Source organism: Acinonyx jubatus, chromosome E2, assembly GCF_027475565.1.
Source record: "Acinonyx jubatus isolate Ajub_Pintada_27869175 chromosome E2, VMU_Ajub_asm_v1.0, whole genome shotgun sequence".
NCBI lineage: Eukaryota > Metazoa > Chordata > Mammalia > Carnivora > Felidae > Acinonyx > Acinonyx jubatus.
This window is the reverse complement of record NC_069396.1, coordinates 54050978-54075049: the sequence shown is the minus strand read 5'-3', so window position 1 is coordinate 54075049 and position 24072 is coordinate 54050978. Positions and strand designations below refer to the sequence as shown.

The following is a 24072-nucleotide window of genomic DNA, read 5'->3' as shown; positions in this document are numbered from 1 at the left end:
TGTTGTTGACAACAGCATGAGGGTTCTGGTTCCCTGCCAGCCTGATGGAGCCACTACATTCACCACACATGCTTCCTCTTCATTTGGTTGTTTGTCTAGTTGGGAAGTTGATGAAATATCCTACCAGGGGAACTATCCAAGAGTGAGATCCTTGAGAGAAAGCCCTACATCAAACAGATCTTTGTGTCCTCCACAGAGCTTAGAAAGGTTCTTGTCTGATAAATATTCACTGAAGAAAAATGTACAAGCACAAATCGTAATGATTTTCCAACTATTTGTTTCTAGTTTAATTCCACTGTGGTTAGAAAACATACTTTATACGACTTCAATTCATTTACATTTGTTGAGACTTGTTTTATAGCTCAGAACATAGTCTAAGTGTTCCATGAGCCCTTGACTAGAATATGTATTCTATTATTATTGGATGGAATATTCTGTAAATGTCACTTAAGTCAATTTGGTTGATGGTATCTATATCCTTACTAATTTTTTCATCTGCTTGCTCAGTTACTGAAAGGGGAGATTTGCATTGTCTAGTTCTTTCTTCGATTAGATTTTTTTTAAATTTTTTACATTAAAAATTCTAGTTTTAAATTACTTCTCAGAATCTAATTGAATATAGTGATTTATTTACAACTTCAGGTCGAAGACTGAGGAGAGCTCTGTGGTGGTTCCACACTGGGCTTTGCAGGTTACTCGCTGGAAGTTTTAGGCAAGTGCTGTTCCCTTTCTGGTTTCCCTCCCATTTCTCCCATCTATAAAATGAGAAGGTGTTATAGCCCAGTGTGTAATGGTCCTTCTGACTTTAAAATTCCGATCTCTCCCAATTTCTCATTCCCTTCTCCAGGGCCTGGTGCAGCCACGGGTTGTCTCCACAGGAAACCTCTTTCCCCTCCCGCTAAATGATCATTTCCTTTTCCAGACTTACCCCTTGTCTTGGGTTCCCACAGCGCCAACCCGGGCCCGCCTCAGCAGGTCTCTGCTAGGCTACTTTCCAGACCACTGAACATCCTCATCGAGTTTGGCCGAGTGCATCACGTGATCGATTGGCCGACTCACTATCTACGGGAACTTCCTGTTCCCATAAGGGACGAACTGATTGGCTGATTTAAAGCCTCCCGACCCGCCGGATCCACCCACTGATGCGTGGAATAAGCATGTGTACAACTACTGGATGACTCATCGTGAAGGGACGAAGGGAGAGGAAGGCTAACGCATCAGGCTGACTCATAACAAGTTCAGTAGGCGGCCTGGGAATCCCCAGCCTCACCAACGTCCGACCAGGCAGAGGTCACGTGTGGAAGCCGCCCCGCGAAGTCCCGCCCCTCAGGCATGCCGTTAGCACACGTGAATCCGTCTGGAGCCAATCAGGGCCTAATGATGCACGCGGGGGCTGCTGGGACGGGGAGGGTCCGTGCAGTAGAACCCTTGAGTCTCCCGCGCCTGAGGCAGTCTGGAGCAAGCGGCAGTTCGTTTATCTTGAGCAGAAGGTTCTAAAACCCTACCAGCCCTGGGAACTGCAGGCCTAATCAGCCTTTAAGAGACACTCCTTCCTCAAGCCAGTACTGTGGGCAAGCAGGTGATGGGCGGTGAATTGAAAGCCATCGACCAAGGAACAAAATGCCATGTGCTCGACCCTCAGGGACGATGAGAAGGCATCTTGTGCCCCATTTCCCTTCCCGCAAGCAAGATCCCTATCACGAACAAAGCGAGACACGTGAGGAAGACCCAGCTCTTCATTCTCTTGTCCAAACCCATCCCTGACCTGTTCCCAACCCAGTTCCCATCCTCTCTCCCATTTCTCGTCTAGATGGCATTCTCTGCCGCTTAGGACCACACGTTCCGAAGTTACAGAGCACATGAGGAAATAACCCTCTGTGAGTGAGGATAGAACTTAAAACTTCTCAGCAGAGCCTTTGAGGCCCTGAAAGATCTGGCACGTCCGGAGCTCACCCTTCCACCTGAGTTCCGGGGCATAGACCTGGGCTCTTAGACTCACTAAACTTCTCCCATCACAGAGCCTAGAATCTGCTGTCCCTCCGAGTAGCCCCTGATAATCCTTTTGGTCTCTCAGCCCAAATGTCACTTTCTCAGAGAGGCCTTCTCTGATTCTCTAATCCAAACTGGGTTCTTCCCCTTGTTCCTCATACTTTCTCATAGTATTATATCCTTTTTCTTCCTAGCACTTGTCAACATTGTAAGCTGCAGTTTTGTGTTTATTTCATTGTTGTTTGTGTACCTGTGTGGACCACGAGCTCCACGGAGGCAGGGCCAGTGTCTGTCTGGTTCACTCCACTACCCGGCACAAGGTGGATGCTTATATTTTTGTGGAATGTGTGAACTGCATGCCAAAGGAGTGACCGTGCATGGGGGCCTATATAAACATCTGCTCTTGAGTACGGGATGACCATCACATTGGTGCTGGATGGAGAACCATTGGATTTATGCACAAATAATGCTTCAGGGAAGAGATGACCCCTTTTTGCAACCTCTGAAAATTACCAGCATCTGGCTCCAGAAGGGAGGATGCCATCCACTCAGAGGGGAACAATACACAGCCATTGTCCATCCTCTTGCCAGATCCCTGTTCTCATTTCTTGTATGCCTGTCTTTCAGCCAAGAAATACTGCACTAACCTCTTAACTAGGCTCTTTGCCTCCGGTCTTCTATCTTCTGAGTTCCATAACTACTCCTAGCACGATTTCACTATGTATCATTCTTTGCTTCAAACCTTGCAACAGCTTATCATTCATTCATTCATTCATTCATCCATTCAGTTATTCAACAAACATCTTTGAGAGTCTTATATTTTAGGAACCATTCTAGGTGCTGGTGGTTCAAGTAGAAACCAAGACAGAGAAGATACCTGTTCTTGTGGAACTTACATTCTAAGGGAGTCAAGATTAAGGCTCCAATGCCTTGTCTTGGCATTCAGGGATGGTCTTTGTGTCTTTTCTCCACCTGGACCTCTGGATACCACTTTTCACTCACTATCTACCTACATATGCCTCGGGTCAGGATACCGAAGTTCAAAGGGTGCAGTGGTGAAAAGGTTTCATCCAAAGACATATAGCCACTAAGCATTAAAGTTGGGATTCAATCCATATATGATGGCTCCAAAGCCTGGTGCTCTTGTATGTATATTCCAGGTTCTGGGCATACAGTAGGGGCTCCAAAGCTACTTCTGGACCATAGTCTCACATTTATTTTTCCTTTCGTTGATACCATTCTAGGCCAGAGCATACTTCTGGTTAACCCGAACAACAGATCATAGAGTTTGCTTGTAAAGATTCTAAGACCAGGTCCCAGAGTAACCCTACTCAATGGAGAACCAGTCCGTGTGAGGGACAGGTGGGGCTTGAGAGGGCTTTGTGAGCTGAGGAGGCTCCAGGGATCCGGGTTTGTTATAGACTCCAGGGTTTCTGGGGTGCCTAAGGATTCCGTGGACTTTGGTAATCCCGCAGATATTGGGGACTCCAGGTAGGCACGTAGTTTTCATAGGTTTCATGAGCTCCACTTTATCTTGCTTTTTCTGGAAGTTTAAGGTAAGCGGTGCTACAGAGCAGGGCAAAGAAAGAAGAATATTGGAATAAGTCGAGAGGTGAGGTATCCAGTTCTTAAATGGACAGAATCCTGTCTCTCCCTATGAGCACAGAATTACAGCAATGTGGAGCAGACATTGGCTTCACCTTTTCTCAGAACCCCATGACTGGAGCCTGCAACCTGTCTTCTCTCAGTGCCCCTCCCTGTGCATTCCTAGCACTGGGAGCCGCCCAATGTTCCCCAGACTCTTCTGGGGAGTTCTGCCTGACTTCCCCAGGGAGGGTCAATCCCTCCCTCCTCAACTATAACTCCTGTCCCAGCCCTGTTGCTGCAAGGCTACCTTCCCACCAGCCTGCTTGCTCTCTGAGGACAGGGGCCTGGGTCTGACCCATTTCTGAGACCCCGGCATTGCCCAGCATGGAGGTTGGGAGATACTGCAGGATATCTTGGTGGAATTTAACAGCTTCTTGGTTTATCCGCAAAGGGACACCAGCTCCAATGCAGGGTTTAAGGAGGGCAGCAGGGCATTTCCAGTCCTCGAGGATTGTAAATGGTACATAACACTGAGGCCTGTCTCTTCCAAGCCCTGCTGAGGATATGGGGTGCAAGGTAAATGAAGACCTTGTCTTTGTTCTGGTCTCTAAGCACTTCAGGCTAACTTGGGCCTGTGGTATCTACAGACCGTGTTTTCTACAATCTGCCAAACACTCAGAGACCAAAGCCTTTGGCTTCCACTCTGATGCCACAAACACTGTTAGGGATTCTTTCAACCCCGTTCTCAATGGGGACTCAGTGTGAAGGTGTGTGTGTGTGTGTGTGTGTGTGTGTGTGTGTGTACATTGCTGATTCTAATGCCCTTTAAGTTATTTGTCTTAATTTTCATCCTTCTTCCCCTCTCTGGGCCTTGGCTTCACCATCTATAAGATGATCTGCAAGCACATTCTGGCATTCTAGGTGCCCCATAGGACTGATGACGGTAATTCCTTTAAACACTGTATGTGCCTCTCCTCGTGAGTCTTACTGCCATTATGCTGATAGTCTAGACTCCAGACGCAGTGGGTACCCACCAATATCTCACTCTCTGAAGATGGAGTGATTGTGGATTTTTCTGGCTCCTTAGGCTTCAGAGACAGCTTGGGTTCTTGGCATGCTCTGACTTTTGGGCTCTTTTCTGCTTTGACCGCTGCAATTTTCTTTGCCAGCTTCATTCTGATATGTTTCACCCTAAGGAAATGACCCCCCCCCCCATCAGTTCCGGCTCTCTGCCCCCACTGGGCTCTGGTCTCCACCAGAAGTTCTGGTTTAGAGCTTCAGCGATACCACTGGCTTGCTGTGTTATCTGGGGCAAGCCACACAGCCTCTCTGGGAATTGGTTCCATCCTCTGTACAATTGGGAAACCTTGCTTATTGGGCTGTGAGGCTCAGATGAGGTCAGCCATGAAAGGGCTTTGCAAACTGTAAAGGATTGTTATTGGTCTTTAGGTGCAGCTGATTATACTTTAAAAATAGCTCCCCGGTTTGCCCTGCCACCTTGTGGCTCTTCTTTCTCATTCCTGATAGCCAGTCGATCCCAAGTGTCCCATCATCTCTCTGACTGCCCTTCATCACTTAAACCCAGCTCAAACTGGGCTCTTTATTATGTAGTCTTCCTGCCTGGCCTCATGCCTCTGGCTCTTGCCCTCTGGTCTGTGTACAGACACCTTGCACTAGGAGCTTTTCTTCCCTGCTTAACACTGTTCCTCGGCTCCCAACTGAGGATCAAGTCCAAGACACTTGGACTGGCCAGAGCCCCCCTTCCCCCCCCACCCTCTCTCCCCCCACTGAAGTCTCTGGCCTGACCTCTGGCGGCTCTGCCCTTCTCACTCTGGGCTTCTAGCCAATACATTTAGCCAAGTTTCGAGAGTCTTTATGAACTAACACCAAGAAGCTTTCTCAACTTCATGTTCAGCCATTTCCCATCACTGTCAATGCATCTGACATTGCACACAGACACCGGCAATTCCTCAAATGTGTCTCTGGGGTCCGCATATGCTACTTTCCACCCAGCAAATGAGCACTCAGCCCCTCAGGGCCGCTTTAGACAGCACCCCGGGGAGCTCCACTGGCTTCTCCGGGGCTGCCACTTCCTCCTTTGCTTTCTCCTTTATGAAATTCACTGAAAGCCTCTGTCCCTTGGGCCTTGTTTGTGGCTGAGCATAGTCCTGAGGGCCCTGGACTGTGGTGACCATGTTTGGTGCCTCCTTCCCTTACCAGACCCTGAGCTCCTTGGACGCAGGGGTTCTGTCTTTCCCTTTCCCCGCCAGCACCCAGGCCAGGGCCTGCTGGGTACGGTTTTAGCCCTGGTACTCACATGAGTGGGATGAGGCAGAAAAACAGCAGTGAGGCTGCAATGGCTCCATAGACAACACCCTGGATCAGCCCTTTCATGAAAGTCTGGGGAAGAAAATAACTCTTTCCTGGAAGGAGAGAGCATGTGAGAAAGTCTTCTGTCCTGAAAGCTTGGAGTTGGAGTCCGAGCTCTGCTCCCTCCCCAGCTCACTCCCTCACCCAGATACCGGGCCCCCTCTACCCTCACTTGGCATCAGTAGGATGCTCAAAGCATGGGTTCCATTTTGGTTCTTCCCCTCACAGAGAAGGCTTGTGCTCATTTTTGGCTGCTCTGTCAGGCTGATGGTGCTGTTGGCCCAGGGGGCAAGTATGGTGGAAGTCACGTGGACACTGCTATCCACACTGTTCGCACCCACGGGAGCCCCTCCCATCCACCACTGCACGGAGGGTGTGGGGATGCCATAGAAGGAACAGCTGCACAGAAGAGTCTTCTCCAAGGAACAAGAAGAATAGAGCAGCCTGGCAGGTGCTGTGGGGAGGAAGGATCAATCAGCAAGCATCCTGACTTCCTTTCTCCACTTCCTCCAGGACCCAGCCTTCTCCTTATTTGTGACTCCCAAAGGAGCTTCCAAAAGACTTTCTGGAAGCCCAGAGGAGCTGGGCTTCACAGACAAGTTCCCCTTCATCCTTTCTCCTCACCTGGCCTCAAAGTGAATGCTGGACCTGACTAATGGCAAGGGAACTTTCTGAGGATCTACATTGCCTCTGAGCCGTTACCTGACCCCCACCTCCACCCCCAGGCTCTTCCTCCCATCCCTCAGGCTCTGCTCCTTCCCAGTTCCATCTGTGATCAATTTCTTCCTCTCTCTCTCTTACTGTCCAGATGCTGTTGGGCAAGTCACTTCCGTTTCTTTATGCTTTCTCAGTTTGGAAAATGGGGGTATTTGCTGAACTGTATCATGCTATTATCGATGTAAGAATAAATGCCCTAGAGCACCTGGGTGAATCAGTCGGTTAAGCATCTGAGTCTTGATTTTGGCTCAGGTCATGATCTCACGGTTCCTGAGTTCGAGCCCTACACTGAGCTCTGTGCTGACGGTGTGGAGCCTGCTTGGGATTCTCTCACTCCCTCTTTCTCTCTCTCCCCCCAGTAAGTAAATAAACTTAAAAAAAAAAAAAAAAGAATGAATGCCCTATGGTTGGCAGTGTTCCTAGCTGAGTACATGGTAAAATGTTCCCCATTCAATAAATAGAGCACCTTTCTAGATTTTCTTCTTCCCAGTCCCAAGTGGCCTTTGAGCACTCATCCTAAGCAGAGATTGCTATGGTGTTTTCTGAGTAAGAACATTTGAGCCTGCTTCACTCTACACAGAATGGGTGGGATATGTTATCCACTTGGTGACTTTCATCGGTTGATAAATAAGGAACAGTCACCCTCTTCAGGGTCTTCAACAAGGAATCAGTTCTTAGCGTTACTGACAAAGCATACGTTGTCACCGGGAGTCATTTGAGATTACTGGAAGAAAGGGGTAATTTTCTCTTAAAGAGTACCCCTTGATCTTGGACTTTTCATCTGGGTCACATGGAGGCAGGGGGATGAGGAAGTTTCAGGGACTCTCCCTGACTGCTGTCCTCTGGATTATGTATTTTTACCATCTGGGAAAGCGTGCCTGTGGACAGTGACTGACAGACACGGGAAAACTGACTACCCCTGGGTTTTCCAGCATTTTGTGCTTCTCGTACCTTCAACCTCCTTGGCTGAGCACCCACCCTCACCCCTAACTCCGCTCCCCAACCCAGTCTGCTCTTTGCCCCAGACATCCCCAGCCCTGCCGGGACCCGACACACAGATGTCTAATCCATGTTGGTTATTTGGTACCCTAACCCTTATGTCCTCTTCTCAGACCTCTGCAGCCTAGCCCCCCCTGGTCCTGGCACCTCAGACACCTCCAGCACTGCCCCTCACCCCACTCACCCATCTGCAGCAGCAGTGGTCCTCAGGAAGAGGAGGGGCCCAGGGTCTTTGCCTCAGCTGGCTCTCGCGTCAGAGCCATGTGGTTCAGAAGGGACGAGACGGCAGGTAACTGAAAGGATGTGGGTGGGAGAGCAGAAAGTATTCTTAGCAAGCCAGGGGCTTCTGTTTCTGGTCATCCTGGAGGTCTGTTCATCCTCAGAAGCAGGAATTACATGGGGTGAGACGTTCAAGAGCATCTAGGGACAGGAAGCACCCCGATGACCTCCGGGGGGGGGGGTGCCCAATGCTGCATCTCCTTCTTTCTCCCCTGGTCTTTCCCTCCCAGACCCAGCCCACTTGGGAGAAACTCAGTTACCATGTCCCTTGGGTTCTCTCTCAAAGCAAATGGGGTTTCATGGAAGGGCTGTGTGCCTCAGAGGCACAGGACCAGTCCGGGTGTTTGGCATAACCCACAGGAACCATGAGAGGAATTGCCTAGAGCAGGAGCGACTCAGGCCAGGTGGCCAGGGAGGAGTGAAGGTCCAGAAGGACAGGCTCTGCATCAACAGCAGCGAGCCGGATGCAGGGCTCTAACTCACGAACCATGAGATCACGACCTGAGCTGAAGTCAGATACTCAACTGACTGAGCTGCCAGGCGACCCAAGGATGGGACAACCTTAACACATCCTTTGGGAAAATGGGAATGGACAAGAATTCCTACCTCTGATAGAAGTTCCAAACTTCCTTGCTTTGCAAATGAGATTCTCCACAATTTTGCCTCACCTTTGCTGTTCCCCCCTGCGCCTTTCCCAACATTTTCCACACCAAAGGGAAAGTGCTGCCTTCTCCAATGTTCACCTTACACATCCTTTCCCCTTTCACAGCTTTTCCTCTGGCAACTCTGCTCCGCCCACCTTCAAATCCTACTCCAGTTTCAAAGCTGAGTTGAGTGCCACTTCCTGCATGCAGCCTCTCCTGATCTCCCTGCCCGGTCAAAAGTGCAGAAATCTCTCCCCTTTCCAGAAGGACCCAGTTATTTCCTTTGTTGTTTCTTGAGGAAAGAGTCAGTTTTTCCCTCCTAGTAGAGTTATTTGTTTTTATGCAGCCAAACAACAACTCCTTATCCTGCTCTTCATTACTAACAAACCCAACTTTGTTTAGCGGTGCGTTGTTGCAAGTTAAAGCACTACTTTGTCCTCCTTTGCAGGTAACTTGGGGCACGTGACATTGTTTTATTGGAACTGGGCTGAGGGTTCCCGGGAAAGTCTTCCTTTCCTGATATTGTCATTTCTTTCCTCCTTGTCGCTTTCTTCTCCTTCCTCCCTAGAATATGGATGTGATCCTGGAGGTAGAGCAGCCATTTGGCAGCCATGAGGTAACCACGAGGATGAACGCCACTCATGAAGGATATTCTAGCAGAATAGTTTGAGGAGCCCAATCCCTGATGGCCTTGTGTTACTGCTACACCAGCTCTGCACAGCCTATCTCTGTTCATCTCTTTGGATGAGGAAGACAAATTTTTATTTGGTTAGGTCATTCTAGTTGGGAAACTAACACAATATCTTAGTAAAGAATCTACCTGAGACTGAGCCCTTTAAGGGAAGGCCCTACATCAAACAGACCTTTGTGACCTCAGAAGAGCTTAGAAAATGACCTTGCTTAGGGTGCCTGGGTGGCTCAGTCTGTTAAGCATCTGACTCTTTTTCTGTTTTTTAAGCTTATTTATTTTGAAAGAGAGAGAGAGGGAGGGGGAGAGAGAGAGAGAGAGAGAGAGAGAGAGAGAGAGAGAGAGAGAGAATCCCAAGGAGGCTGCATGTGGGCAGCTTGGAGCCCAATGTGGGGCTCGCTCTCACAAACTGTGAGATTGTGACCTGAGCTGAAATCAAGAGATGGACACTTAAACTGAGCCCCCCAGGCACCCCAAGGGTCTGACTTTTGATCTTGGCTCAGGTCATGATCTCACAGTTTGTGAGAGCGAGCCCTGTGTCAGGCTCTGTGCTGACAGTGCAGAGGCTACTTGGGATTCTCTCTCTCCCTATCTGCTCCTCCCCACTCAAAATAAATAGGTAAACATTAAAAAAGAAAGAAAGAAAGTGACCTTGTTTGGTGGTCACTGACAACATGTTCAACTGTCAGTTTTATCTTTTGTGAAACTATCCCCCCCCTTTTTTTTTTAAATAAAGCATTGACTTGAGAGCAGGGGCCCTGGATTTGAGTACTGATTATATAAGCTATGTCACTGATTCACTGGAGGACCACAGACAAGTCCTTTCCCTCTTTGGCCACGAGTCCTCCATTTCTGCACAAATTCCTGGAAAAGGCAGGATGAGGGGACGTGTCCCTAGTCTATAATACCTTGTGGCAGACACTTCTGGCTTCTGACCCAACAGGTATCCCAGCACCATTATCCCTGTTGCCTCTACTACAGAGCCTTACAATAACAAATATTAATGTTCCCAGGTTCCCTTACATGAATGTCCTGGTAGCCAGGTGACACAGTTTTGGTCAAGGGAAGAAAAAAACCTTTCCAACCATATTGATATTTTACTGTTCAGAAAGGAACCTAGAAGGGAAAAAGAAAGCAAAACCCTAAAATTGAATACAAACGAGATCTAGTAAACAAATGAAAACAATGATAACAGAACCATTCTGGAAGAATGTCTATTTCAAGTAACCTTTGAACACAGTGCTCTGACTCTACTGTCTTGAGGGAGACAAAGAGAGTTATCAATACAAACCCTTGGCTTTAAAGAACAAATGCTATTTCCATATTCTGTTCATTGAAAGAGCCTAGAAGCAACGACATATCCCTAGTGATAAACATGCCTAGCACCTATATCTTGGTTTCTAAACAATATCCATCATTGGGCTGGAGCCTGCATAAACCAGCTTTAAAAAGCTGATTATTAAATTTTCAAAAATGTTACAAGCTGGTTGTCAAACACGGCCATTATTAAAAATTAAATTATATAAACTTATAAACAAATTATATTAAAAGCAAAGATGGTAATCACTCAAAACTGATTACTCCCTAATTTTTCTAGTGCATTTTACTGTTATCTGTGTCCTTGAGATTATTTGCATCTATTGTACCTGTATGATGGAAATACCACATAACAGTGTGCTATTGTATCTCTTCCTAACTCTATATGATGAGTTGGTAGCTTGAGACTATCTCCAGTGAGAGTGTCTACACAGCAGAGGTTGGTAATACTACAATTCAGGGCTTCTTTTTCCCTTTGGAGGTCCGGCTAGTAAATATTTACTAGCATTCCATTGCTAGTATTTCCCACTCAAAGGAACCCCTTCATGTTGGAACAGCCTTCCATAAACCAAGCAGCTCTTTGTTGGTCAACTGAGAGCTATTCACTGTCACCACCCAAGTGGCAATAGGATCTGGCAGCTCCTCGGGTGGTAAAAGGAGGGGAAAGAGGCCATCTGCTCCCTAATATGATGACTACCTTCTCACATTCCCATGGTACCAGGTTCCCCTATAAACCATTTCCATTTTATTACAGAACTCTTCTGGGCACGGTCTTCCTTATTATCGTGTTTACCCAAATTACCAAAGATATCACGGATATTTCAGGTTTCAGGATTATTGTACTTCCCTCCGTCCTGTGGGCATTTTCAATCAAAGCTCAATAGCCAGCTAGTTGTCTGTCTCAAATGGAAATTTCCTGATTAAAAAAAAAAATCCCAGTGGTTGCCACTGGGTGGTGCTAGCTGGCTTTTGCCATAAACTGCAGTCTGCATAGACTCCCAAGACTTCACTCTAGTGGTTTTATGGTTAGGAGCTGGCCATATTCCCAAATGTAGAATGTGTGCCATCCAAAATCCAAATCAATCAAACGCTGGGCTTCTGACATGGTTTTTTTTTTTTTTTTTTTCCTCACCAGATATCCTATATTCTTCAAATTAACAGCCTGTGTGGGCCTGGGCAATTTTATTGGTTCCCATCTAGCATATACTGGCTGAAGGGAGGATTTACATGCCTCCTATTTCATAATACTAGGTAAGGGAGGTGTTTCCTAGTCAGACACGGTATGTACTTACATTCAGATAAAGGAGGAGACACAATGGCTTTACATAAAATCTGTTCAAGTATTCTATTTTTCATCTAAACAAACCCTCACTTTAACTCCTTCAATCCCTCTATTCCCATATCTTCCCAATCTAACTATAACTCCCACTAGCCTCCAGCTTAAGGAGTCCCAGAAACATCTCTTCTCCTGACCATTTTACCACTAATGTGCATGTGGCTTTGAGTCTCCAGCTAGGCATGGAGCCAAAGAACTGAGGCCCTTTTATTTACTTTTTTAAAAATTAAAAAAAGTGTTTTTATTTATTTTTGAGAGACAGAGAGCACAAGCAGGGGAGGGGCAGAGAGAGAGGGAGACACAGAATCCAAAGCAGGCTCCAAGCTCCAAGCTGTCAGCACAGAGCCTGATGTGGGGCTCAAGCTCGTGAACTGTGATATTGTGACCTGAAATCAGACGTTTGACCGATTAAACCACCCAGGTGCCCCAATCATCATCTTTTTTTAAAAGAATACTTATTTATTTTGAGAGAGCGAGCACGAGTTGGGGAGGGGCCACCCAAGAACCCCTGACCAATCAACCTTGATTAGGTCATGGGACCATCACCTCAAGCCATTTGAAGTTCAGGTCCCATTGTCATATTTGCCTTTGGACTTTTGAAATTCCTCGAAACTAGGGTAACTAGAACAGATTTTATTAGGATCCTTCAAAGTTGGGGGGGAGGTATCTGAGGCTCCCCCTGGCCTACCCAAACTCCAAAAGCACTGTACTCAGACCTTTGTTTTGATCCCATCAATTTCCATTTTATTCATTTATTTTATTTTTTTAATGTTTATTTTTGAGAGAGAAAGAGACAGAGACAGAGCGCTAGTGGCGGAGGGGCAGAGAGAGAGAGAGAGAGAAAGAGAGAGACAGAGAGAGAGAGACAGAATCTGAAGCAGGTTCCAGGCTCTGGGCTGTCAGCACAGAGCCTGATGTGGGGCTCAAACCCACGAACTGCGAAATATTGACCTGAGCCGAAGTTGGACACTTAACTGACTGAGCCACCCAGGCGCCCTGATTCATAACTATTTAAAGATTTTTCTCTCTGTTGGGATGAGTCCCTTTGACACTCCCTTCATCTTTCTCCGTTCTCTTGTGAATCACTCACTCTAATTTTCTTTGCTACCTATTGTTCCAACATGACTTTTCCCTTTAGTAGCAGCCCTGAGGCCAGCAGCCATAGCTCAGACTGAACAGAACCCAAGCTTGGACCAGCGTTAGGATCCACTCCAGCTCTTTTCTTTCATTATAACTCTTACAGATAAAAGCAACCAAGGGATTGTTATATTTGGCTGGTTTCTTGAGATTTTGAATTTCCTTATGCACCTAGTGAGTCAATTCCTTCAGAGTTGGATCCATAATTTAAAAAAAAAGAAACACTGGTAACTTTAACTTCCTGTAACTAATTGCAGAACAGTTGCATTTTCATGCCCATGAGTGACTTTGGGGACATGTAGGAATCAAAGGTTCCTCATCCCCTGATTTCACATCTTTGTTCTTCCCAAACCATATGTTTCACTGAGTCAGGTTCTCACAAATCTCATTTCTGAGGCCAACTGCAAAGTTAGGGAACAGTTCCAAAAAGATGGCCTCACTTCTGACACCAACTGCAGATTTCAGAGGTCTCTAAAACCACCCTCACTTCTAACACCAATTGCAAGTGTTAGGGTCCCCATGACTACTCATAGGTTCGATAATTCACTAGAAATATTCACAGAATTCCTGAAAGCTGTTATACTCATGGTTATTATTACAACTGAAGGATTCGTATTAAAATCTAGCCAGGGAAGAAGCACATAGGGCAGAGTCCAGGAAAGTTCCAACCAGAGTTCCCAGCTGTCTTCTCCCTGTGGAGTCATGGACAGTATAACTCATATTTCCTGGTAATGATGTGTGACAATATGCATGGAATATGACGACCTGAGAAGTTCACCCAAGCCTTGTGTCCACAGTTTTTATTGGGCCTTCATCACATGGGCCCGACTGACTGCTCCCAGTCAGTCCCATCACATGGGCTTGGGTCTCCGTCTGTAGGTCCTTCTGAAGTTGAGCTGGTACCACATGATCCAAAGACCTTAAATCACATTGTTACATGATCTGGTGTGGCCGGCCCCTGCCTTGAATCACATTTGCAGACTATTCAGTGTGATGCAAGGCCCCCAGGCAAACAAAGACACTCCTGTCAGGCATGGCATCCTAGGGGCTTAGATATTATTTCCCAGAAGCCAAGGGCGAAGGCCAGATCTTTCTTCAAGCTGGGTTAAATACCTTACCACAAAGAATGATAAATGCCAAATCCAGGGTAGCAGTAATTTCTAGGTTTGAGTGGGAAATGTTTCTGGGGAAAGGGTATATAAGAGGTATAACACACATTCCTTTTATACCATTTTCACACCTTTCAATATGTCTAAAATATTTCACAATATTTAAATGAAAATCTGATCATTTGTCATTTATGTAAAAGCTTTATATATGTGTATTACATGAAAATATATATGTTCACATATAATAGTTATATGTTCATATATAACACATTCATAAATGCACAAACATAAATGAAACAAAGATCTGGAAAGATACATAATAAGCTGGTACCAGTACTTACCTATGGGTAGAGCAGTGATAAGAGGAAAGATGAAGTAGGATTTTCAGTTTTTATTCTATACACGTTGGCATTGTTTGACACGTAAGTTTGCATTCATGTATTACATTGGGGAACAAATTCTTTTCATAAAGATGAATTAGTAAATGAAAACAAAGACAGGATTGCATAATTAGACCATAATGAAATGTTGAAAATCTTTGACTGAGATAAATATTTATTTATGTACTAATACCTGCCAATTCCACCTGTACATCATCTCATTTACTACTCCCAAGAACCTGAGAGACTGAATATACAATGTCCATACCATATATGGCCCTCAAGCCTCAACTGTATGACATGACTCTGATCCTCACTTTGCAGCAACAAATACAAGAAGCCAAACCACAACCTCTGTGGCAATCGACCCAGTACGGTCAGAACTTGGTCAATGAATGCTAGCTTCCCTTTTTTTTGCCCCTGCTTCCAGCTCAGAACCAACCAAAGAAAGTAGACTCTGCTCCCCAATTCAACCACATAAGATACCCCCACTCTTTCTTTCTTTCTCTTTCTTTCTTTCTTTCTTTCTTTCTTTCTTTCTTTCTTTTTCGAGCAAGAGGGGCAGAGGAAGAGAGAGAGAGGGAGAGAATCTTAATCTTAAGCAGGTGTGGAGCCTGACGTGGGGCTTGATTTCCATAACTCTGGGATCGTGACCAGAGCCGAAACCAAGAGTCAGACGCTCAACTGACTGAGCCACCCAAGTGCCCCTAAATTGCCCCCACTTCGAATTAGCTAACCTCCAGCTTCCCCATGATAACACTCTCCTGTCAGACCCTATCTGAAACTCTTTTTCCCACTATGCTGCTTCCCTTTGAGTTGTTGCCACATGCAAGTGATGATGGCTGACTCTCCTGTTACAGCTCTGAATAAGCAACTTGTTTGTTCTCACTTGGGTAGTCTTGGCTTATTTCCAGGAACCCTGAGGAATTAAGTCTTACAAAGGCCTCCTTATGGAGGAGGAAACTGAAGTGCAAGGTAGTAAGTGATTTCCTTAAATAAGTTAGAGATGGATCTAAAAGTCAAGTTCTGGGGCGCCTGGGTGGCTCCGTCGGTTGAGCGTCCGACTTCGGCTCAGGTCATGATCTCAAGGTTTGCGAGTTTGGGCCCCGCGTTGGGCTGTGTGCTGACAGCTCAGAGCCTGGGTTCTGCTTCACATTCTGTGTCTCCCTCTCTCTCTGCCCCTCCTCTGCTCATGCTCTGGCCCTCTCTGTCTCAAAAATAAATAAAACATTTTTAAAAAATAAAATAAAATATAACTCAAGTTCCTCTTGCTCCACACCAACCTCCCAAGGAGCAGAAAAATGTTTATAAACTACCTACATTCTTTGGCCAACAGGCAACAGAGCAAGGGTAGAAAGTAATATTAAAAGTTTAAACATCCTTGCTCTCATCTCAGAAAAATAAAAATAAAAACCAATCACCTAAAACTTAGGAAACATGTCTCTAAATCAAATGAACTAGCACCTAGGAAGAAATCAAGAGTTGAAAGCTCAGAGTCCTTTGTGACTACCCTCTTTTCTCTCATGGCCTGCAGCCATGTCGGAAAATCCTGTGGGCACTGATTTCAAAATACACTTCCCAGTCACCTGCACTGCTGTCACCCTGGCCCAAGACACCAGGCTCACTCACCCAGATGGCTGCAGGAACCGACTCACTGGCCTTGCTGCTCTACCTTAGTCCCTGCCCATTTTATTCCCCGTGCTGTGGCCAGAGGGAACCTATCAACACTTCAGTAAGATCCTGCCCCTTCTCTGCTCAAAATTCTCCAGTGCCTCTCATCTCACTCCAAGTATAAGCCAAAGTTCTGCACGAGGTAGGTAGCCCCTCTCCCTTTACCTCTCTGACCTCACCTCGTGCCACTCTACAGAGGCCCTGCTCTCTACTTCAGAGCACAGTCTGGGGGCGCCTGGGTGGCTCAGTCAGTTAAGCACCTGACTCTTGGTTTCAGCTCAGGTCACGATCCCACAATCTCACAGTTTGTGAGATCGAGCCCTGCGTCAGGTTCTGCGCTGACAGCTTGGAGCCTGTTTGGGATTCTCTCTCTGCCCCTCCCCTTCTCCCTCTCTCTCTCTTTCTCTCTCTCTCTAAAAACAAATAAATAGGGGCACCTGGGTGGCGCAGTCGGTTGAGCGTCCAACTTCAGCTCAGGTCACGATCTCGCGGTCCGTGAGTTCGAGCCCCGCGTCGGGCTCTGGGCTGATGGCTCAGAGCGTGGAGCCTGCTTCCGATTCTGTGTCTCCCTCTCTCTCTGCCCCTCCCCCGTTCATGCTCTGTCTCTCTCTGTCTCAAAAATAAATAAAACGTTAAAAAAATTTTTTTTAAAAACAAATAAATAAACTAAAAAAAAAGTACAGTCTGCTTCCTCTAATGAGTCTCAAGAAGCACATTCCTTAGTGGTGGCACTCTCACTCATTCTCTCTAGCAACCAACATTGTGAGCACCTTGTTTACGCCAGGCACTGTTTTAGGGAAAGGGAATTAAATAAGAATAAGAATCCTTGTCTTCATTCTAGTAGGGAGGGAAGGCAGACAATGAATGAGTTGGCAATCAAGATAATTTGATAGCTAGGAAGTACCATGAAGAAAAATAACGCAGGATAATAGGATAGCGGGTTATGGGATGGGGGGGGGGGGCAATGGAGAAACAGCTTAGGTAGAGTGGTCAGAGAAAGCCTCTTTGAGGAAGTGACATTTGAGCAGATACCCAGAGGGAGGAAATCCATATCGGCTCCCCTTTTTCCATTGCCAATATATTCCCCCCTTCTCCGATTTAAAACCACATTTGGGGGCGCCTGGGTGGCTCAGTCAGTTAAGTGTCTGACTTTGGCTCAGGTCATGATCTCGTGATTCGTGAGCTCGAGCATGTGACGGGCTCTGTGCTGACAGCTCAGCCAGGAACCTGCTTCCGAATCTGTGTCTCCCTCCCTCTCTGCCCCTACCCCCCCCCATCCCCCCCACACACTCTGTCTCTGTCTCTCAAAAATAAATAAACATTAAAAAACAAACAAACAAACCACATTTGGATGTTGGAATGAGCCCTGTCTGGGTCCAGGCCCAGGCTTTGCTAGTAAATCACTGAATAACCTTGGTCAAATATTTTCTCCTCTCTAGTTTTCCTTTGATTTCCTCATCTGTAACATGAGTGCATTTTCTGATTTGAGGTGTAGTGATCCATCTAGCTCTAAAATTCTGATTTCTTCTTGCTTTTCTCCTGTAAGGCTTTAGAGATACAGGGATGGCTCTTCATGCACCCTCTTTTTTCCTCCCCCTTATACTTCCCTTTGCCCATCTTTTCTCCTCTGCATTTTACCTTTGGCTCTCGTTGCAAGGGCTCCAGGATATTTTTCCTCCTCAGCACGCTTCCGACCGTGTATGACCTTGGCAGAGTCTAAATGCTACAAACGGCTTTTCCGACTCGCTGCGGGAAGCACCCCACTTTTGGACGACTGGCCTACTTATGCTGACTGGAAAGCTGATTTTCTAGGGACACCAAGGACAAACAGTGAAACTGATTAACCCGCTTACACTCGGGATAACCGTGGGACTAATGACTGAACGCCTCACAGGGGGATTAATTTATTAAGAGACGGATTCAGAGGGAGCATAATTAACAGATGAGCAGGGCAGTCTACCAAGTGGGTGGATTATCAGATTCACTGATTAATTGGTTTGCAAGGGGACTACCTTTTCGACTCATAAGGACGCTAATCTGATCCTTAATCAACAGACCGCTTGGTGGGCTTATTAGACTGGTGACCCCCCCTGGCTGCCCTTGAGGCCGACCCGGTAACCGACTTGGTGGCGGGCTGAATGCACACAGGCTCCTGGTGAACTGAGCCTCCCCAGACGAGCAACCCAGAAGTAGTCTCTGTCCCACCGACAGGCTCCAGGGGGCCTCTCAGGTTGGAGAGCCGTCCTGGCACCCAACCGACCCCCCCAGTGACTGCCAAGCCCAGGGCCGTCTGACTGCCAGAGAAGCCCTGCGTTATGGAAGCCCAGGTGGCGGTTCCAACGCGTCAGGCCGCGCATTCAACGGTAGCCAGGAAAGAGAAGAGGCCAGGAGAGGGCGCCCGACGCCAGCCGGCTTCCGTCGGTGGCGCGGGGAAGGTCGGAGAGCAACAGGAGTCCCCTGATCCCGCCTTCCAGCCTTGCATGGGGCGTGTCTACCCTGCAGCCAGTCACCGGCTGCATGGGCGTATCCCGCAGCCAATCAGCGGCTGCACGTGCCTTTCCGCCGCACCCAATCAAGGAGGCCGCTGAAGCTTGGCACCCCCCCCCCCCCCCCCCCCCAGAAATAGTCTTGAGGACTTGAACCGGTTGTGGTGGGAATGTGGGTGCCCGTTTTCCTTTTAGAGAGGCCTTTCTTCATGATGCTAGTGAAAACTCTTCTACCCTGCCTGATTCTGCTGGCTCAAGCTCCTTGTTGCACTCATGAAACACTTTCTTAGCCATTAAACATTTTCACGGGTCGCCTGATTGGCTCAGACAGGTGGAGCATCCACTCTTGATCTAGAGGGTGTGAGTTGGAGCCCCACACTGGGGGTAGATATTACTTAAAAATAAAATCTTTTTTTTTTTTTTTCAGGACTGCCTGGGTGGCTCAGCCGATTGAGCCTCCTACTCTTGATTTCTACTGGTCGTGATCTCACGGTTAGTGGGTGGGTTAGAGCCCTGTCTGTGGCTCTGTGTTGGCAAGGGGAGCCTGCTTGGGATTCTCTCTCTCCCTGTCTCTCTGCCCCTCACCTGCTTTCGTGCTGTCTCTGTCTCTCAAAAATAAATAAAAACATTAAAAATTTTTTTAAAAAAACTGGGGCGCCTGGGTGGCTCAGTCCGTTAAGTGTCCGTCTTTGGCTCAGGTCATGATCTCATGGTGCGTGGGTTGGAGCCCCCATCCAGCTCTGTGCTGAACGCTTGCTCAGAGCCTGGGGCCTGCTTCAGATTATGTGTCTCCTCTCTCTGCCCCTCCTCCACTCATGCTCTGTCTCACTCTGTCTTTCAAAAATACATAAATGTAAAATTAAAAATAAATAAAAGTAAATAGAGTTATCGTATTTGTTGTTGAGTTGCAGGACCTTCTTTTATTATCTGTTAATCCTTTATCAGATATCTGACTTGCAAATGTTTTTTTCCATTCTGTGGATTGCTTTTTCACAATGTCAAAAGTGTCATTAGATGCACAAAAATTTTCAATTCTCATGAAGTCCAATTTATCTACTTTGTTGCCTGAGTTTTGGTGCCATATCTAAAGGATGTTGGTCTGTAGTTTCATTTTCTTGTAGTGTCTTTGTCTGGCTTTGGTATAAAGATAAAGTTCGTCTCATAGAATGAGTTAGGAAGTGTTCCCTCCTCTTTGATTTTTTGGAAGAGTTTGAGAAGGGGTGGTATTAATTCTTTATTTATTATGTTTTTCTAAAGATTTTATTTTTAAGTAATCTCTACAGCCAATGTAGGGCTTGAGCTTGCAACCCTGAGATCAAGAGCCACACGTTCTACCAACTGAGCAAGCCAGGTGCCCCTAATTCTTCTTTAAATGTTTGTTAGAACTCACCCATGAAACCATGTGGTCCTGAGATTTTCTTTGTTGGAAGGTTTTTGATTCCTGATTCAATCTTACTAGTTATAGTGTAAGGGTTAAATTGTACTGTAGGGCTAACACTTAGCTTGAAAGATTACAACTTTGTTCTGACACTGAAGGTCAAAAGATAACAACTTTGCTTTTACTCTTGTAAATCATACTTCATACTCTTGTGAATCAGGCTTTACCAATGAAGGAAACAAAACCTCAAAAAAGAGCATCAGAGACAAGGTCAAAGAGATCCACTGGTTGCAACTTAGCAGCAGAAAATCTAAAATAATCACCTCATTCGATAACTGTTTCTGACTCATCTGGCAACTGTTTCTAACTCATCTGGGAACTATTTATCTGTTCTGTTCCCAGATAATGATAAAACGATGTGATCGGCTTTAAAAACTCTGTACCCCGGCTGTTCAGCGCCACACTCTTATCAAGAGTGTTGGTCCCGATCGGTCAGCCTTGCCTCTCATTTTAATAAACTTTGTTGTGACTGTCACTGGTGCCCGTAGCATTCTGTTTCAGGAGTCGTGTGGATGCAACAATAGGTCTATCAGATTTTTTGTTTCTGATTGAGTCCTGCTAGATTGTGTGTTTCTAGGAACGTGTTCATTTACCTAGGTTACCCAATTTGTTGGCGTACAATTGATCATAGTACTCTCTTATAATCTTTTAAAAATATTTCTTAGTTGATCTAGCTAAAAGTTGGCCAATTTTGTTGATCTCTTCAAAGAACCAACTTTTGGTCTTGTTGATTTTCTTTATATTGTTATTCTATTTCATCATCTCCATTATAATTTTTATTATTTCGTTCCTTCTGCTAGCTTGGGGCTTAGTCCATTTTTCTTTGTCTTCCTTAATATGTGAAGTTAGGCAGTTTATTTGAAATCCTTCTTCCTTTTTAACATAAGCATTTACAGCTTTATATTTCTCTCTAAGCACTGCTTTCACTGCATCCCATGAATTTTGGCAGGCTGTATTTTAGTTTTCATTTGTCTGCAGTATTTTCTGGTTTTCCTTGTGATTTCTTCATTGATCAAATGGTTGCTTAGGAGCATGTTGTTTTGATTTCCACATATTTGTGAGTTTTCCAGTTTTCCTTCTTATCATCAATTTCTAGTTTTGCTCCACAGGGATCAGAAAAGATGCTTTGCATCATTTCCATCTTTTCAGATTCATTCAGACTAGTTTTGTAGCAAGAGGAGTCCTTCCCCTTTTGCAACAGTCTCCTTTTCTTATGGCAATAATCCTTTTGAACAAAGTCTTGCTTTGTCTAAATCCAGGTTCATTTTTTTTTTTTTTTTAATGTGGCAGACTGAAGGATGAAGTCCAGCCTCCTCAGCCTGGAGACAGGGCCCTTGGAGAGCAGACTCCAGCCAGAGTTTTGGGGAGGAAATTAATCTTGTCTCTTTCACCCCAGGTTACAGCTAGTGCAGACTGTCTGCTCTTGCCCAAAAGCTACCAGGTCATCTCCCACTTCCTTGTGCCTGATGTTATCACTCCCCGGGCTGCTTTTCCTCTTCTCTGCTTGGCCAACTCCTGCTTGCCCCTCAAGGTGTGGCTTAAAAGTGGTTTCCTCTGAAAAGCTTTCTCTTTTTTTCTTTTTCTTCTTTTCTTAAATAAATAAAGTTTATTTATTTTGGGAGAGAGAGTAAGACAGCATGAGTGGGGGAGGGGGAGAGAGAGACAGACAGAGAGAGAATCCCAAGTAGGCTCTGCACCATCAGTGCAGAGCCTGATACAGGGCTTGAACCCATGAACTGTGAGATTATGACCTGAGCCAAAATTGAGAGTTGGACATTTAACTGACTGAGCCACCCACCTGCACTTGGAAAGCTTTTTCTAATCCTTTTCCCACCCCTGAGGCAGAGGTCAGAGCTTTTGCCCTTGGGTCCTCAGACCATGGGCTCTGCTTATCTGTTTAATATCCCATGTCCATCTTTATACGAGCCTCATCACACTGTGGTTTTTTTTTTAAGTTTATTTATTCATTTTGAGAGAGAGTGTGTGTGCCTATAAGTGGGAGAGAGGCACACACACACACACACACACACACACACACACGGACAGACAGAGTCCCAAGCAGGCTCCACTCTGTCATTGCAGATCCTGATGTGGTGCTCAAACTCACAAGATCATGACCTAAGTCAAAGTTGGACACTGAAAACCTGAGCCACCCAGGAGCCCCCACACTGTGTTTTAATAGGTTGCATATTTCTGTCTCTTCCCCAAACCCTGAACTTGAGCTTTTCTGAGGCAGGAACTGTATGTATCTTCTTCCTCTTGGAAGAAGTGTTCCCATCATATAATGGGCATGCAGCAAAAGTGTAGAGAACAAAGAAATGGAGAGAAAAGCAAGGATTTCCCAAGGTTCCCCTTGTGAATGTGATGTAAAGCTGCAGAAATGTACTTAATTGCTTTGTAACTGGCCAGGAGTCAAGCAGTGTCTGCGGTCACCTTGAAAAGAAGAACTGGGGAAAGTTGTCGGTCATTCTGCATGTGTGAGTGCATAGGAGCTCAACCCTAACCCAGTGGTTCTCAACTGAGCACATTTGTGCACCCTCGCCATGGACATTTTGAAATGTCTGGAGACATTTTTGGTTGTCAAAAATAGGTGTGGGAAGCCCCTGGCATCATGTGGGTAGAGACTAGGGCTGCTGCTTAACATTCTACAATGCACAGGACAGCCCCCTGCCCTCCCACACAATGAAGAACGATTCATCTCCTAATGCCCACATATCAATAGTGCTGAGGTTGGTTAGCAATGCCCTAACCCAACCCATGGGAGAATGCAGGGTTGGGGGTGGGGCCCAGGTAGGAAATGCAGCTTGTCTGAGGAAGTGGTATTTGAGCCAGATCTCAAAGGGTAAGTGCGCACTGTGAAGATGGAGAAAGGGGACAATATCACAGTGAGGTGGAACCATGTGAATAAATCATGGAGAACACAAGGGGCTGGGGATGTTCAGGAAGTGGCAAGGATGTGGCCAATATGTGTGAGGGGTGGTGGCTGAGGGAAAAGGGTGAGGCAGGTGACTGTGGGATTGTGGCAATTCTTGAGCAGCCCTCGTTGGAGTGGACACCATCTGGAGGGAGAGGGGCAAGGAAGTTAGCAAGTTAGGGACAGATGTGCTGATGGGGAACTCAGAGGCTGGGGAACTGGCTGTTTCAATGGTCCGGGGGTTGGGGAGAGAAGTCAAATGAGATCTGATCTGGGCATGCAGAGGAGGGGACAAACTGGGAACTTGGTGACTCATGGAAATGGTCACTGAGAGAGGTGGAAGTGAAACTAAATCCTGGCAATGAAGACTTGAAATAAGCCTTACACTTCTTCTTTGCTCACTTGTCTTTCTCTGGAACCACGGGGTTGCCTGCTGGATCCGGGTGTGGGCGGAGAATCTGACATCACATGTTCTATACAGGTTGAAGCCTAGAGATGTGTAGCCAGTGGAATGATTACTGGGCAGCGTTTGGCCCTTGGCTGAGTGGACTTTGACCAGCCTCCCGAGGCTGCTCACCACACACTGGGCACAATGCCACCCTGTGCTCATTAATTGCCTGCATTCTCAAATGAGTGAGCTAGAGAGTATTGTTATCCTCACTTGATGGAGGAGCAAGGGGAAACAGCAAGAGGTCAAATGGTGAAGTGGGCATTCGAATCCCAGCAGAATGACTGAAGAACATAAACTATTTTTTTTTAGTCAAGGGGAAATTCATGTAACAAAAAATTAACAAAATTTAAAATTAATTCATTTTGGGGCGCCTGGGTGGCGCAGTCGGTTAAGCGTCCGACTTCAGCCAGGTCACTATCTCGCGGTCCGTGAGTTCGAGCCCCGCGTCGGGCTCTGGGCTGATGGCTCAGAGCCTGGAGCCTGTTTCCGATTCTGTGTCTCCCTCTCTCTCTGCCCCTCCCCCGTTCATGCTCTGTCTCTCTCTGTCCCAAAAATAAATA

General features: G+C 46.3%; 1 protein-coding gene across 6 annotated transcripts; it reads right to left on the bottom strand.

Moving 5' to 3' along the window:
• Window positions 1-545: 545 nt before the first annotated feature.
• SIGLECL1 (SIGLEC family like 1) lies at window positions 546-18745 on the bottom strand. Of its 6 annotated transcripts, XM_027037208.2 has the most exons (8): window positions 18335-18723; window positions 17862-18031; window positions 14514-14632; window positions 7847-7955; window positions 6119-6400; window positions 5894-5999; window positions 4611-4767; window positions 2792-3555 (listed from the first exon to the last, which is right to left on the bottom strand). In XM_027037208.2, the coding sequence occupies exons 4-8, from the start codon at window positions 7848-7850 to the stop codon at window positions 3541-3543; spliced, it is 564 nt and encodes a 187-aa protein (XP_026893009.1). In that variant the 5' UTR covers window positions 7851-7955; window positions 14514-14632; window positions 17862-18031; window positions 18335-18723; the 3' UTR covers window positions 2792-3540. The 6 variants fall into 6 exon arrangements, 5 of the variants coding, with proteins under 5 accessions (XP_026893009.1, XP_053066989.1, XP_014925556.1 ...); XM_053211014.1 differs by lacking the exon at window positions 14514-14632 and having other exon boundaries at window positions 18236-18722; XM_015070070.3 differs by lacking the exon at window positions 14514-14632 and having other exon boundaries at window positions 18335-18722.
• Between the last annotated feature and the right edge of the window lie 5327 nt (window positions 18746-24072).

What these genes read in the sequence shown, in the direction of transcription:
- SIGLECL1 (XM_027037208.2), bottom strand. An exon ending in GAGCATCCTACTGATGCCAA is followed by an intron (nt 6,000 to 6,118) that starts GTGAGGGTAGAG and finishes CTCTCCTTCCAG; the next exon opens with GAAAGAGTTATTTTCTTCCC. An exon ending in TTCTGCCTCATCCCACTCAT is followed by an intron (nt 4,768 to 5,893) that starts GTGAGTACCAGG and finishes TCATTTCCTTAG; the next exon opens with GGTGAAACATATCAGAATGA.